Here is a 16,548-nt window from a genome sequence, read left to right on the forward strand (position 1 = left end):
GTCGCTACAATATTGACAAAGCTTTCAAAGGATATTGTTGCAATAAAACAGTTATGATTAAATGAATCTTATGGTGGCAATAAGTGAAGTGTGCTAGGAGTCACATATAACCTACTGAAGTTTTGTAAGAAATGTGCATTGTTTTTCAAATTAACATTTTCTAAACTGAATGATTTTTCAAATGAGGCTCATGTGAGCCATAATATTTTCCAAATGAGGCTCATGTGAGCCATAAGATTACTTTGCCAAGGTGGGTAATATGAGAAAAAAATATATATATTATATAACTCTTGATATGGTCATACCTATAAATTGTGATGGGTCAGAACCCCCTTCTCACCGGCTATATGACCATAACTTGCTCAATCACTGCATTTCCTATTGACTTTTATTATACATTTGGACTTTGACTTTACGACTTTAACTCCTCTACAATAAATCGATATGCTTCCATGCCTGACATTCAAAGTGAAAACCCTTATGTGCCAGCATCTCGAATGTCGGTCTGTCAAGTTCTAACGATAAATTACATAGCGATGTGCCAACGGGCAGTCTAACATGAGGCGTGGACAGGTATTTTCAGACAAATGGAAGTTATCATAATAAGGCTACTGTAGGCATATATGTATATGTTACATATAGTAATATTGGTTTCATTCACAACGTAAAGCGAAGTTTATCTCAATATTTTCATCGGGGCCGTCGAGGAGGACTGTATGATGGACGTTGGAGCTCAGCAGACTGACCGGAACGGTTCTTGTGGGCGGTACTTGAAGCAACTATAAAAATGGGTTTCCCTGTAAAAAAAAGCCACCAACTCACTATGATCTCGCAGGACCCATTAATGCGCTCCCTGTGATGTGTATATTTGGATACCATATCTATCCTCAACAGAGCTCATTGTAGAAGTTTTATAAGGTTTAAGATTATTTTCCCTGCTTGGATACTAGGCTACTGACTAGGGCATTGGATATGTGCACACGGGATGATGAAAACCCCTTTCCTCCCCGCAGAAGTAAGATAAAATAGGGTTTCGCTTACATTGGATTTACTCCTCTCATTCCATATGAAGAAGCCAAAAGTAAGTTATCATCGGAATTGCATATTTTCTTACTCACTTTCTTGTTATAGGCTGTCTTTTATTTGCATGTCTTTCTTGGATAAACGCCTATTACGCCTGGCGTGGTGTGCGTATTCCAGTGGCAAGTCAGAAGAAAACGAATGGTGTGAATCTGCTTATTTCTGTCCGCAGATTTTTTGAAAAGTATGCATACATTAGGAAAGTCATTCACTACTTACATTCCCCCTCTTTTAATGCCAAACACCATGATGGATGTCCGACCGTAGGGTACATTACATTCAATATCATTCACATGATGCCGAAGCAATATCCTTTACCGCTCAGCTTCTTTAGAAACGCTTGTCAAGTTACGCACCTTCCTCACCATTTTCCAATACGGCCAAACAGAATATGCCAACCAACGGGAATTGTGTGTGGGTGTCATCCTGTGTTTTCTGACATACTGTATCAGAATTATTAAGACACGATGGACATTTTGTGGCTGTTGTATTTGCCCGTGTTGACTTTAATGACAGTACGTCCCAATTATGTCCAATAATACAAAATCTTCTCGCGCCTAATCGTTTTCTTTTCGTCATGAAAAGTGCTTTGACATGGTTAATTAAATCATAAACAGTGATAAACATAGGATGATGTTAGTACATGCATTTTGATGTGTATGCCTATTGGTATACGGGGTATTGGATACTGAAAAATGAAAGGGGAAATAGGTTTTGGAAGCAAATTATGGGGAAAATCTTAAAGCTTCAGTAGTACACAGCCTCTTAAGATGTCATTTTGAATAGCATGTTCAGTTCGTTTATTTGTGTAGGCTAGGCCTATGTATAACGTGTAATGTGCAAGTTATGTATTATACTGAGTGTGCAATGTACATGTGTACATTTTGTATATAGCAGTACTGTGTGTCTAAGACACTTTTCCCCTTGGGGACATTAAAGTTGATCCTATCCCATCATATCTTATCCCATCCTATCTTATCCCATCTTATATTATCCCATCTTATATTATCTTATCCCATCCTATCTTATCCTGTCTTATATTATCCCATCTTATATTATCTTATCCTATCCTATCTTATCTTATCCTATCCTATTTTCTTTTTATTCAGACTTCAGAAATAAGCCTAACTGAAATCAGGTGTTTCTCACTTTTTTTTATTATTATTATTTTTATTTAACCTTTATTTAACTCGGCAAGTCAGTTATGAACAAATTCGGTCTATGGGACTCCCAATCACGGCCGGATGTGATACAACCATGGATTTGAACCAGGGACTGTAGTGGCACCTATTGTGCCGTAAACCACTGCGCAACTCGGGAGCCCCATAGCCTACACCAGTGGAGGCTCCTCAGAAAAGGAAGGGGAGGACCATCCTCCTCAGTTAATTTCCTTTCTTTTTTTATTGTGAAACATTAAAAAAGTTATAATATTTAGATAAAACAATACTAAATATATTCAAGTCACCAGATAATTGATTAAAGACACTGTTTTGCAATGAAGATCTACAGTAGCCTCAACAGCACTCTGTAAGGTAGCACCATGGTGTAGCCGGAGGACAGCTAGTTTCTGTCCTCCTCTGAGTACATTGACTTCAAAACCTAGGAGGCTCATGGTTCTTACCCCCTTCAATAGACGTACACCGTTATTATGACAACTTCCAGAGGTCGTCCTCCTACCTTTAGAGCTCTTGCAGCATGAACTGACATGTTGTCCACCCAATCAAAGGATCAGAGAATTAATCATGTACTGAAAGCATAAACTACAGCTAGCTAGCACTGCAGTGCATACAATGTGGTGGGTAGTTGACTCAAAGAGAGAGAAAGACAATAGTTGAACAGTTTCGCACAAATTAATTTCTAAGAAAATGAAGGAGAACCAAGAGAGAGATAGAGTGCTGGCTATATTTTGTTGTGTTTTTTTCACTTTCACTTACTTAGCTAGTGAAGGCAGCTAGCTAGTTTAGCCTACTCAAACACCCGGCTCAAACAGAAAGGGATGCTATGTTAGCTAGCTGGCTATGGCTATCCAACACTGGAACTCTTCCATGTCAAGGTAAGCTTTTGGTTTTATTAATTTATTGCCACCAGGGCCCACCGGTGTAACTGCTAAACTACTTGCTCTAACTGTACACTGTACTGGATGATTGTAGTTGGTTTACTAACCCGTTAGTTCTAGTAGCTATGTTGACTATGACGTTATTATGGTGACAACGATGTAGGCTGTGTGAAGCGGTTAACGGTTATGATATGAAGGTTTGGCTTGGAACCTTTTTTTTTCCTGGTCACAGACAGCTGATGTGTTGTGTACTGAAGTCCACAAGCACAGGGAAAAGATGAGAGGAGGAGAGTGCTTAGATGCGAGAAGGAATTATACAATGATCAAAGGGATCATGCTGTTTGTACATGGCTGCTATGAAAGTGAAGTGTGTTTGTGAGGGGTGTATTCATTCCTCCAATTCTGTTGAACAACGTTTCTTAAACGGATGCAAACGGAACGAAATGGGGATAAGCATACCTGAATTTGTCCAATAGAAACTCTTGTTTGGAACTGTTGAACTAATGATTACACCCTAGGTTAGCTAGATGCAGGCAAGAGTCTGCAAGGCGAAATTGAATGTGTCAATATCTGTCACCTGGAAGGCCAGGACTAAAAACAAACAAAATAGAACTATTGTAAAATAGATTGTGTCCGTAAAATGTAAATAGTATGTATAAGCTGGAAGTAGAAGCCCAAGAGTTGTTGTCCATTAGTTTACTCCAATTAGGGGAAGGGTGGTAGGGTTTGCGAGAAATAATAAAGGAAAATATATTTTTAAAAGATATGTATGTATGTATGAATATATATATATATATATATATATATATATATATCTTTTTTTCGTAATTACCTCGCCACTATGGACTATTTTATTGCCTTACCTCCCTTATCTTACCTCATTTGCACACACTGTATATAGTCTTTTTCTACTGTATTATTGACTGTATGTTTGTTTTACTCCATGTGTAACTCTGTGTTGTCGTATGTGTCGAACTGCTTTGCTTTATCTTGGCCAGGTCGCAGTTGTAAATGAGAACTTGTTCTCAACTGGCCTACCTGGTTAAATAAAGGTGAAATAAAATAAAAATAAATATATGTACAGACGCCTCACAAGTCCTCAACTGGCAGCTTCATTAAATAGTTCCTGCAAAACACCAGTCTCAACGTCAACAGTGAAGAGGCGACTCCGAGATGCTGGCCTTCTAAGCAGAGTTGCAAAGAAAAAGCCATATCTCAGACTGGCCAATAGAAAGAAAAGATCAAGATGGGAAAAAGAACACAGACACTGGACAGAGGAACTCTGCCTAGAAGGCCAGCATCCCGGAGTCGCCTCTTCACTGTTGACGTTGAGACTGATGTTTTGCGGGTAATATTTAATGAAGCTGCCAGTTGAGGACTGTGAGGAATCTGTTTCTCAAACTAGACACTCGAATGTACTTGTCCTCTTGCTCAGTTATGCACCTGGGGCCTCCCACTCCTCTTTCTATTCTGGTTAGATCCAGTTTGCGCTGTTCTGTGAAGGGAGTAGAACACAGCATTGTATGAGATCTTCAGTTTCTGGGCAATTTCTCACTTGGAATAGCCTTCATTTCTCAGAACAAGAATAGACTGATGAGTTTCAGGAGAAAGTTCTTTGTTTTGAGCCTGTAATCAAACCCACAAATACTGATGCTCCAGATACTCAACTAGTCTAAAGAAGACCAGTTTTATTGCTTCTTTAATCAGGACAACAGTCTTCAGCTGTGCTAACATAATTGCATAAGGGTTTTCTAATGATCAACTAGCCTATTAAAATGATAAACTTGGATTAGCTAACGCAACGTGCCATTGGAACACAAGAGTGATGGTTGCTGATAATGGGCCTCTGTACGCCTATGTAGATATTCCATAAATAATCGGCAGTTTCTAGCTACAATAGTCATTTACAACATTAACAATGTTTACACTGTATTTCTGATCAATTTGATGTTATTTTAATGGACAAAAACATGTGCTTTTCTTTCAAAAACAAGGCCATTTCTAAGTGACCCCAAACTTTTGAACATTAGCTTATGTGTATATGTATGCATGTTTATATGTATATGTGTATGTATGTATATATATATATATATATATATATTTATATATATTTATATATATTTATCCCAAAAATATATGGGTGATTGGAAATGACGCAGATAATTACATTGATGGAAACTACGATCTGTCTGCAATATTAAAGCTGATCTACCCCCTGTCACCTTGATTACTCAAATTTCTCTCGACTTGTGCACGTTGTAAACTTTCATTCATAGAAAGCAACCTCATGATTGGTATAGGAAAATTTGAGTATCATGTAGTGGCCTAAACCTATTGATGTTACATTGAACTGGGTGAATGGAATATGAATGACTGTCACCCAATATGATTTAAAAGAAATAAGGCCATGCTCATAAAATAAATAATTGTCCTCCCTCATCTTAAACGGCACCAATCACCACTGGCCTACAATGTGGACTTAGTGTGGACTTAACTATAGCCTAATCTTTCTTTGAGCCAGTACAACTTTTCCCTAACCCAGTTAGTATAATTGAACTTCTTACATCTAGACTGGCCTACCTGTTTCTGCACACAGAAACTTCTGCTCAGCAACTGACAAATACATTGTGCATACTATCTGTGAAAATGTGCACCCTTTGGTATGCCTGTGATATACAGCCTACAGTATCCAGTGTTTCTCAATAACTTGCATGGTTAAATTAAATAATTAAACAAATCCTGGTAATATATTGTAACAAAGCTTTATTGACTCCAATCAGTCACTCATAGTTTTGGCAGATGTATGGTACCTGACAGAAAACAGGAACCATTCCACTCTTTCATTTCCTTCTTCCTTGTTTTTTATCACGTCAACTAATAATCACTTGTTTAAAAAAAATCATATTGCGCAATAGTCTGCAGCTGCTGCAATAGAAACATTAAACATAGCTATAAAAGGATAATAAGATGCAGGATCTGTGCAATGTGCATATTATTCTGTTTGGCTGTCAAGAAAAGAATGTGGTGTGAGGTAAGGTGCGTAATTTTGAGCGTTTCCCAAGATAAAAAGCACCATTGACATTCGACAGATACTGTATAGGCTACACATACATCCTAGGTTGTTTTTACGTGTGCTATGAAACCTCTTCAAAGGTCCCCAATGCCTCAGCAGTCATGGTTTCCCAGACCACAAAAAGGCTGGGTATATCAGTTTACTTTCTTTCGTGCTCCTAACCCCCAGATCCATACCCATTCTCCCAGCTTACACGCTTCCTTAGAAGTTGTTGCCCTGGGGGCCTGTGGAGACACTGGGGCTGCATAGAGAGGTCACATGCTGACAGTCCGTTCACATCTCTGCTTTACGATGCGCCCCCTGAAGGGAGCCGGGTGGGCACATTCAGGAAGAGTTAGTAGTCCAGCGAGAGAGTTAACGAGGATGAATTGAGTGAGATATGTCAAAAGTAGTGCACTATTAAAGGGAGCAGGGTGCCATTTCGGACGCAATCAACGTCTCCTGAGCTCTAGACTCCACATGCCTGAGAATGCTAGTCAAATAGGTTAGATTGGATGATCTGTAAGCAGCTCAGGTATGCTAATTCAACCTGTGGCCCTGCTGAGACTAATAGCATTATTGTCATGACTTTTGACCATACTTTAAACCTATATAGACTGGTGTTAGAGAGGCTTATTGTGCTAAAGTAACTCTTGGACCAGACTTGAAGTACGTATGAAGCACTGGCACTAAGTTAAATATTAGTTGTTTCTTAAGGCAAAACAAAAACTTGACTGACCAAGCAGCACGTTTGTAGGAGCCTGTAGTGCTCTGCCAAAACCAGGGGGATAGCCTCTAAGAATCTCCTATTGTGTTAGTGCTACATCAGAGGAGGCTGGTGGGAGGAGCTATAGAAGGACAGGCTCATTGTAAATACTGGAATGGAATTAATGGAACGGTATGGAACAGATGAAACATATGGAAACCACGTTTGACTCACATGTTCCATTTATTATATTCCAGCCATTACAATGAGCCCGTCCGCCTATAGCTACTCTCACCACCCCCCTCAGTGCTATACATAGGTCCTACCTGTGTAGAATACAGTAGGTTTGCTTGGTTTAGTTATTTCCTACATCCTCTCACCAGTAGCGCTCTGATCACCGTGAACTTATTTTGGCGTTGTTTATAGCACTAAGTCCATACTCAGACAACCTCGTTGGCTGTTGGCAGTAAATGCAGTAGCTCAGACTAAAGGCTAAAGCGCTTATCAGAGTCCAAAATTGGTACGCGTCCACACAGCAGTGTTCTAGAATATTGGACCATTGGCTTTCATACTTTAAGAATTTGCAGCACAACTCAAGCAATTTCTCCAACTGTCACCACATTCAAATGAATGGAGCGGCGTTGGGGTGTACGGTGGTCTCAGAGCTGTGTATCGCGGCTCCGCGGCTTTGGACTCTGAATTATGCGTAATATTGTACCATGAGAGGACTAGACCCTATGGTTATCAAAGTTTTTATAAGCTTCTTGATAGTAGTTTGTTTATTGCTGCAGCTACAGATATCTTACGCAAGGGTTACTTAAGAGCAATAGAGTAGTGCTCTGCCTCATTGAGTTTTGAGTTTGTCCAATATATTTCAGATCCATATCTCTTACAATGTCTTAGCTCTGGGTTGGGCTGTCTCTGTTTTCTGGAAGGGAAAACAACATTGTCAGTCACAGCGAAAGTCTCGTTATGAGGAACGCAACAGGGGAAGACGATTACCGTCACACCATTTTAGAACCAGACTGATAGTTCAAACAACACAAATTTAACACCATAGTCCCCTTCAAACTCGTCATAAAGCTCGAGACCCTGGGCCTCGACCCCGCCCTGTGTAACTGGGGTCCTGGACTTTCTGACGTGACGCCCCCAGGTGGTGAGGGTAGGAAACAACATCTCCACCCCGCTGATCCTCAACACTGGGGACCCACAAGGGTGCGTTCTCAGCCCTCTCCTGTACTCCCTGTTCACCCATGACTGTTTGGCCATGCACGCCTCCAACTCAATCATCAAGTTTGCAGACGACACTACAGTGGTAAGCTTGATTACCAACAACGACGAGACGGCCTACAGGGAGGAGGTGAGGGCCCTCGGAGTGTGGTGTCAGGAAAATAACCTCACACTCAACGTCAACAAAACAAAGGAGCTGATCGTGGACTTCAGGAAACAGCAGAGTGAGCACCCCCCTATCCACATCGACGGGACAGTAGTGGAGAAGGTGGACAGTTTTAAGTTCCTCGGCATACACATCACGGACAAGCTGAAATGGTCCACCCACACAGACAGCGTGGTGAAGAAGGTGCAACAGCGCCTCTTCAACCTCAGGAGGCTGAAGAAATTTGGCTTGTCGCCAAAAACACTCACAAAATTTTACAGATGCACAATCGAGAGCATCCTATCGGGCTGTATCACCACCTAGTACGACAACTGCTCCGTCCTCAACCGCAAGGCTCTCCAGAGGGTAGTGAGTTCTGCACAACGCATCACCGGGAGCAAACTACCTGCCCTCCAGGACACCTACACCACCCGATGTCACAGAGAGGCCAAAAAGATCATCAAGGACAACATCCACCCGAGCCACTACCTGTTCACCCCACTATCATCCAGAAGGCGAGGTCAGTACAGGTGCATCAAAGCTGGGACCGAGAGACTGAAAAACAGCTTCTATCTCAAGACCATCAGACTGTTAAACAGCCATCACTAACATTGAGTGGCTGCTGCCAACATACAGACTCAATCTCTAGCCACTTTAATAATTAAAAATTGGATGTAATAAATGTATCACAAGTCACTTTAAACAATGCCACTTTATATAATGTTTACATACCCTACATTACTCATCTCATATGTCTATACTGTACTCTATACCATCTACTGCATCTTGCCTATGCCGTTTGGCCATCGCTCATCCATATATTTATATGTACATATTCTTATTCATTCCTTTACATTTGTGTGTATAAGGTAGTTGTTGTGAAATTGTTAGATTACTTGTTAGATATTATTGCATGGTCGGAACTAGAAGCACAAGCATTTTGCTACACACGGCCTAAGTATGGGTAACTGCAGCCCAATATGGCGACAGGAGTATGTCTGAGTGGGTGTGTCGAAAGTTGTGGGTGTATGGAAACTAATCAGCTAATTGGGCAAAACTGTTTTGGCTGATTGGGCTGCAGGACAAGTCAATAAGCTGGCGACTATTATTTTATTTCAAGCATGATAGCAGCCTAAACAAGAAATAACCAATATTGGTAACCATCTAGATGTCACCTTGATGCATACAATACAATACATACAGTCTACTACTCAATGAGGAGGGCATGAAAGGCAACAACACTGGGACACAGTACACTTTGCTCTAGCTTGCCAAGCACCCCACTGGGCACAGACATCAATTCCACATTGGTTCAATGTAATTTCATTGAAATTACGTGGAAACAACATTGATACAATCAGTGTGTGCCCAGTGGGACTACTGTCCGGCAACGGCATGGGAAGTATCAGGGTGACAGTCACAGTAAGCACTCGTATATAACGCAAGAAGCAAGAGTACACCCATCATCAGTACTTTTAAATAAAAATAAACAATAGTTTTATAACTGAAAATATACAATTATTTGGGTAAAACTAACAGTAAAATACGACTGACTTCTCCTCTGGCTTAAAAACAGAAGTAGTTCCGTGGTAAGAAATGGAAGAAAAAAACCACAGCTCAATCCAAAATGTCTAACCTATAGCAGAGCACTTGACACACCCACTTCTTTCCACATGCCCACTACTTTCCTTTCCACACACCCACTTCTTTCCACATGCCCACTACTTTCCTTTCGACACACCCACTCCTTTCCACACGCCCACTACTTTCCTTTCCACATGCCCACTACTTTCCTTTCCACATGCCCACTACTTTCCTTTCGACACCCACTCCTTTCCACATGCCCACTACTTTCCTTTCCACATGCCCACTACTTTCCTTTCGACACACCCACTCCTTTCCACACGCCCACTACTTTCCTTTCCACATGCCCACTACTTTCCTTTCCACATGCCCACTACTTTCCTTTCGACACCCACTCCTTTCCACATGCCCACTACTTTCCTTTCCACATGCCCACTACTTTCCTTTCCACACACCCACTTCTTTCCACATGCCCACTACTTTCCTTTCGACACACCCACTCCTTTCCACATGCCCACTATTTTCCTTTCGACACACCCACTCCTTTCCATATACCCACTACTTTCCTTTCGACATGCCCACTACTTTCCTTTCGACATGCCCATTACTTTCCTTTCCACATGCCCACTACTTTCCTTTCGACACACCCACTCCTTTCCACATGCCCACTACTTTCCTTTCCACATGCCCACTACTTTCCTTTCCACATGCCCACTACTTTCCTTTCCACACACCCACTTCTTTCCACATGCCCACTACTTTCCTTTCCACACACCCACTCCTTTCCACATGCCCACTACTTTCCTTTCGACACACCCACTTCTTTCCACATGCCCACTACTTTCCTTTCGACACACCCACTCCTTTCCACACGCCCACTACTTTCCTTTCGACATGCCCACTATTTTCCTTTCGACACACCCACTTCTTTCCATATACCCACTACTTTCCTTTCGACATGCCCACTACTTTTCTTTCCACATGCCCACTACTTTCCTTTCCACATGCCCACTACTTTCCTTTACACAATGTTAGCACTTATTATTTTAATTGTAATTTTATTTTACCTTTATTTAACTAGGCAAGTCAGTTAAGAAAAAGGCCTCCTGCGGGGATGGGGGCTGGGATTAGAAATGTACAAAATACACATCACGACAAGAGAGCCACCACAACACTACATAAAGTTAGAGCTACCTTCTAATCTGCTGTTGTGAAGTGACAACTGCGAAAGGTATCTGTCCTGACTCAATGACTGGTTTATAAAGGCTAAAATGAACTGCTTTCACCTGGAAGTGGAATTTAGAAGGCAGTGCCCAGAGACATATAGTTACAGTATACTGCATTTACAGGGTTATTAAGTAGAGCAGTAAATTAAGTGTTTAACCAATGGGATTCAGCTCCTACTGTGGATGGACAGACATGTCAGTGAGTCTGCCGAGTGTAAGCTATCTAAATAAGTGAAGGCTGGTAGGCATGTTGAGAGGTACTTACAGTAGCACAGATACGAAGTTTGCATACCCAAACAAAACTATAGCTTCAATGCATGAGTGGTGCTTAAACATATATTTACTCGTCATGTATAGTTGGCCTACTGTATTTAATTTACATTTTGTTATCTGCATTAAAGATACACTATGCAAAAATCGCTCTGCCATTTCCTGGTCGCTAACATTCTAATAGTTCGCCTAATTACCGTTTATGTGACAAAACAAGCAAGTATAGTGTAGCGAATCATTGTACCATTTAAACCACTGTGAAATACCTTTTCCATAACAAACAAATATTGTCTTTTCAGCTGTTTGAAGCAGTGGTGGAAAGTACCCAATTCTCATACTTGAGTAAAAGTGAAGATACCTTAATAGAAAATGACTCAAGTTAAAGTGAAAGTCACCCAGTAAAATACTACTTGAGTAAAAGTCTAAAAGTATTTGGTTTTAAATATACTTAAGTACCAAAAGTATAAATAATTTAAATCCCTTATATTAAGCAATCCAGATGGCACCATTTTCTTGTTATTTTAATGTACGGATAGCCAGTGGCACACTCCAACACTCAGACATAATTTACAAACGAAGCATGTGTGTTTAGTGAGTCTGCCAGATCAGAGGCAGTAGGATGACCAGGGATGTTTACTTGATAAGTGCGTAAAAATGACAATTTTCCTGTCCTGCTAAGCATTCAAAATGTAACAAGTACTTTTGGGTGTCAGGGAAAATGTATTGAGTAAAAAGTACATTATTTTCTTCAGGAATGTAGTGAAGTAAAAGTAAAAGTTGTCAAAAATATAAATAATAAAGTTCAGATACCCAAAAAACTAAGTAGCACTTTCAATTATTTTTACTTAACTTAACACCACTGGTTTGAAGCTGATGTACAAAACCAAAAGTAAAAGACGCAAAAAATAAACGTAAAGATGCAATACGCTGAAATTGCTCCGCCATTTTCTGGTTGGTAAAATTCTAATAGTTCTCCTCATTTCAGTTTGAGACAAAACAGTCAGTCATTTTGTAGAAAATCATTGTACCATCTAAAACGCTGTGAAATATATTTTCCATAACCAAAAATATTGTATTTTCATCTGTTTCAAGCTGGTGTACAAAACCGAAAGCAAAGGACGCAAAAACGAAGTCCACCACTGTCCACCACACAGCTAATTCGTGAATTTAGATTTTCAAGGAAATGTGTTGGATTTCATATGTTGGATTTTCTGAGGATGAGTCAGAACTGAAGACACCAAGGGGCATAAAACAGTTAGATGGGAACACAAATGGTGCAAATAAACAGTTGACAGACTTCAAGTCTATAGAGTAAAGGTGAAACCTGGCCAATGTGATAATAAGCCACAACACAGCAATAGGCTTTTTTATCTTTAGCTATAAGCAGTTTCACAACTAATTTGTATTACTCAGAGGTACCCTCTTAGTACATAGATGCTTTTGGGAATTTATATTCCGATTAACTGAAAATACTGCATTTCTTTGCCATTCATAATAATGTGTTGCAGAAGTTCTTACAACGATACACATTTTTTAGTACATTTTGGTCACTGTTTTGGGTACAACTGATGTTGTGAATGGAGCCTTGTGATATTTATAGTTAGTTAGTATTATTAAGACTTTGGAGAAGACTGGGCCTCACAAGCAATTTTTGTTAGGGAGAGAGAGCCAGAACCCCCCCAAAAAAGATTCCTCCAGAACCATGTCCAACGTATCTGTCCTTGGCAGTGTTCAACACGGATACAGCTGAATTGGCTTAGTGATCAGATTTGTGCAAAACCATATTTTAACTGTTCACTTGTCCAAAATTACAGCTCATTTTTGAACAACTCACAACATGTGCTATCATATCATAACATTGAGACTGTTGAGAAGATATGAGTGCAATGATCAGACTACCCCTGTCCCCCACACACAAACAGACCTGTTTTAACCCCTCACACACTTAGTCACAGACATGTGTATGGTTTGTCATCGAACGCAAGTGAGATACTGATATTTTTACATGTTAAATGAAGCGTTTTTAGTATGCTCCCTTGTTTCTTTAACACCATTTGCAACACTGACATGCACATTTCTCTCACAAGCTTCAAAAGACTTTGCAACCCTGATATGTTATTCAATCTTTCACCATCTCAATGCTTTCTATTATCTTTAACTGAACTGGTTGATCTCTAGAGTGAATGTGATGCAGAGGGAAAACACATGTTTTTATTGGCCAGTAGCATGTTGGGTCAATCGTGGATGTACATGACCTCATACTGTTAATATCACAAGTCTCTTCCATGTTCACCCAATTTGGATTCCTTAAAGATTGGTGCACTTCCAGTTATTTTTTTATTTTATGTCTTGAAGGGATGATATGGGAATAATTAAGGAATGTTCTTCTCCAAGTAAAACAAATGTCTGCTGATACATTTTCAACCAGTTTCGAAAAATCTGCTAATCTGCCAAGGCTGACCTCGTTACTCTCGAGTAACTTCTGGTATTACCTGGCCCTCAAATTTGCTCCAAAACATTACAACAAACTTTACAATAGCTTTTCAAGTTTTGTGTTACACTCATGCTAACATCAAACCATAGGGCAAAGCTAACAACGTTCATTATCCTGTCTAAGTGATATAGAACTATAAAGATAACATGAATCACCATGCACCCTCATCAGGACAGATCGATGGAGTCTTGAGGTCATCAATGATTGACTGATTTGAAGTAGTCTCTCCATGTCAACACCGTAGTAGTAATTGTAGTAGTAATAGAATAAGTACTTTATTGATCCCAAGATGTACTACTCAATGTAGTTATCAAGCAATATTTTTTCCGGCACTCAATCTATGTGCTCTTCTGTTGACCACATGATATTGAATGAGCCTCTATATCTTTATAATCCCCATGGTATTTGTTTCGGTGTTTACTTGGTTAACATGGGCCTCTGTAAGTGCACTTGAGTGGACAGAGGAAGGCAGAATGTAATTTGTAGATGCAAATTAAATTCATACATGTTTTGAGTGGTCGCTGGTGCGTTTTCTGAATCACTCCGGGAATAGATCAATCGCATTTCCTGTTTTTCCTTTTCCTGATGCTTTCACGTTTACCCACTCTCAGGTGTAGGCCTGTGTTCTATTTTGGGTTATCGTCAGATATGATGAAACTATTATTTTAAACAAATGTTCTAAATTCTATGTTTACACTGCCATTCTTGGATCAAAAGTGTTTTGGATTTCCATTACATATGATTTCAGCAATACCTGGGAAAACTGCCCAGAATGTTTTTGTTTGTTTATCAGACAGGTTACTATACCCAGTAGAAGCCAGAAGCCTACAAAGATCAAGTCATTGTTGTTCCTTTCCAGCCAGTAAACAATGCACTAGTCTCTACAGCCTTGGTCATAGACCTTAAGTCCACTGGAAAACAATAGTAATTTCTTCCATCTAATATGAGACAGCAATTAGGCTTTGAAAACAGATTTGATCTGCAATCCAGTCTATTTTTTATTCCTTCATAATGGAACCGTGTTTATTAAAACAGAAAGCGCACTGGCAGAGATGATGCATTGTCATTAGACCAAAATCATTTTGATGAGATTAGGAACAGGGTCTTGCCTGTGCAAAACTGATGGCCTAAAAGATGCCATGTGGCACTAATGTTATGCATGGCGCTGTGTTTTTGTACAATGAGATTACTGTATGTGCTGAAGGCGGCTAGAGAGGAGGGCACTGGTCTGGTTTTCTAGAGGGCCTGTTGGGTCTGATTGGTTAATGATACGTCAGGATCAAAGAAGCTGTAGAGGATGAGGACATGGGTAATCATCATTTTCAGGCAGTGCAGTGTGACCAACACAACATACCTCAAGAGCAGTAATGCATCCAACAAAGAGGGAACACAGGCCTAGTAAGTTATTTGTTCTTTTTCCATGAAAATGTGCTATGATTTACTGAGAGAAACCAGGAAGCACTGCCTTGAGTTCTTTATGAAAATTGGTGTTTGATTAGATTTTAATGTAATACAAATTAAAATGTAATTGAATCTCTAATTACTATTACTTCCCTCTTTTCCTTGCTTTACTTTTGATCAAAGGAAAGGCCTGTTAAAAGTGGCATTGAACTGATCAAAATGTACAATACTATATAAATGTCTTTACTTTTAGCAATGTCTATAGTGACTGCTTGCCAATGTTCTGTCCTAAAATTATTATAGCTTTTATGTTACTAAGTGGGGGGAGACAGAACCTTGAGACCAGATTCAGTGGCAGAGCTCAACCAGCTGGGGCAATAATATTACTTACTTCCTGGCACAATTTTGGTTTCTTGCTGTATAATTATTGTAAATTTATTTATGCAACGAATAGGCCTACTTTAGTATTGTTCTTGGATGCCAGCTAGGTCATAATATACAGGAGTGCTGAGAGATTTGCAACCAAAACTGGTTAATGCCATCACTCAAAACAACCTTGCTTAGCTATGGCAGATGTATTGGCTGGTTGACAAGCTGGCATTGGTCATAAACTTGATGTGTTATACATAATATGCAAATGTACTCAGGAAAAACAAATTGTCCAATTATTTTGCATAAATGATTTTCATTTTAACAGCTCGCTGTCTCATTGATTTAATATCCTAAACAGGATATACTGTACCTCTATTACCTAAATATACCTGTTATATCTCTCCAACTGTTTCTGCATTTTACAAGAGTTTGATTTTATTTTTATTTGTTCTAGTATGAAAAATGCATGGATATCGTGGACTTTTAAGGTCAGCTTGATGTTTCAAACATGTGGGTAATCTCTTGTGGACAGACTACGAGCAAATTACGTGAGATTTTAGTATTGGGTTAACCGAGACTAACATGTGGGTAATAATGAACAAAAACCTTGACATTATCCGTGAAAAGATCTATGGATATCCATCCATGTTAGAGCACATTGTATCTTATTTTCATAATGGAACCGCACTCTTTCCAGTTCAAATACATAGATAGGTCAGGAAAATGCCTCTGGTACTGCTGTGTTTTGTCTCCTTTACTGTGGACAGAGCTACACTGCTATTTTCCAGACTCCCATGGCAATTGGTAACTATCCCAGCCGTGACATCACCAGGGGAACAGTCTCAGTGAACTGATCTGGCTTTAGTCTGCTACTGTACTGTCGGTCTGACAGCATGATAACATCCACTTCTAACCATAGTTGTTAATAACAA

At 39.8% G+C, this 16,548-nt stretch overlaps 1 protein-coding gene across 1 annotated transcript in view; it reads left to right on the forward strand.

Moving 5' to 3' along the window:
* Positions 1-602: 602 nt before the first annotated feature.
* The window catches only part of kitlga (kit ligand a), a 37,326-nt gene continuing 21,380 nt past the window's right edge, over positions 603-16,548 (forward strand). Inside the window, exon 1 of the mRNA XM_014125663.2 lies at positions 603-1,081. Coding sequence (XP_013981138.1) covers positions 1,067-1,081 — 15 coding nt within the window. The 5' untranslated portion in view covers positions 603-1,066. The remainder of the gene's footprint in view (positions 1,082-16,548) is intronic.

This window comes from Salmo salar, chromosome ssa10 (assembly GCF_905237065.1).
Source record: "Salmo salar chromosome ssa10, Ssal_v3.1, whole genome shotgun sequence".
In the NCBI taxonomy this organism is placed as follows: Eukaryota; Metazoa; Chordata; class Actinopteri; order Salmoniformes; family Salmonidae; genus Salmo; species Salmo salar.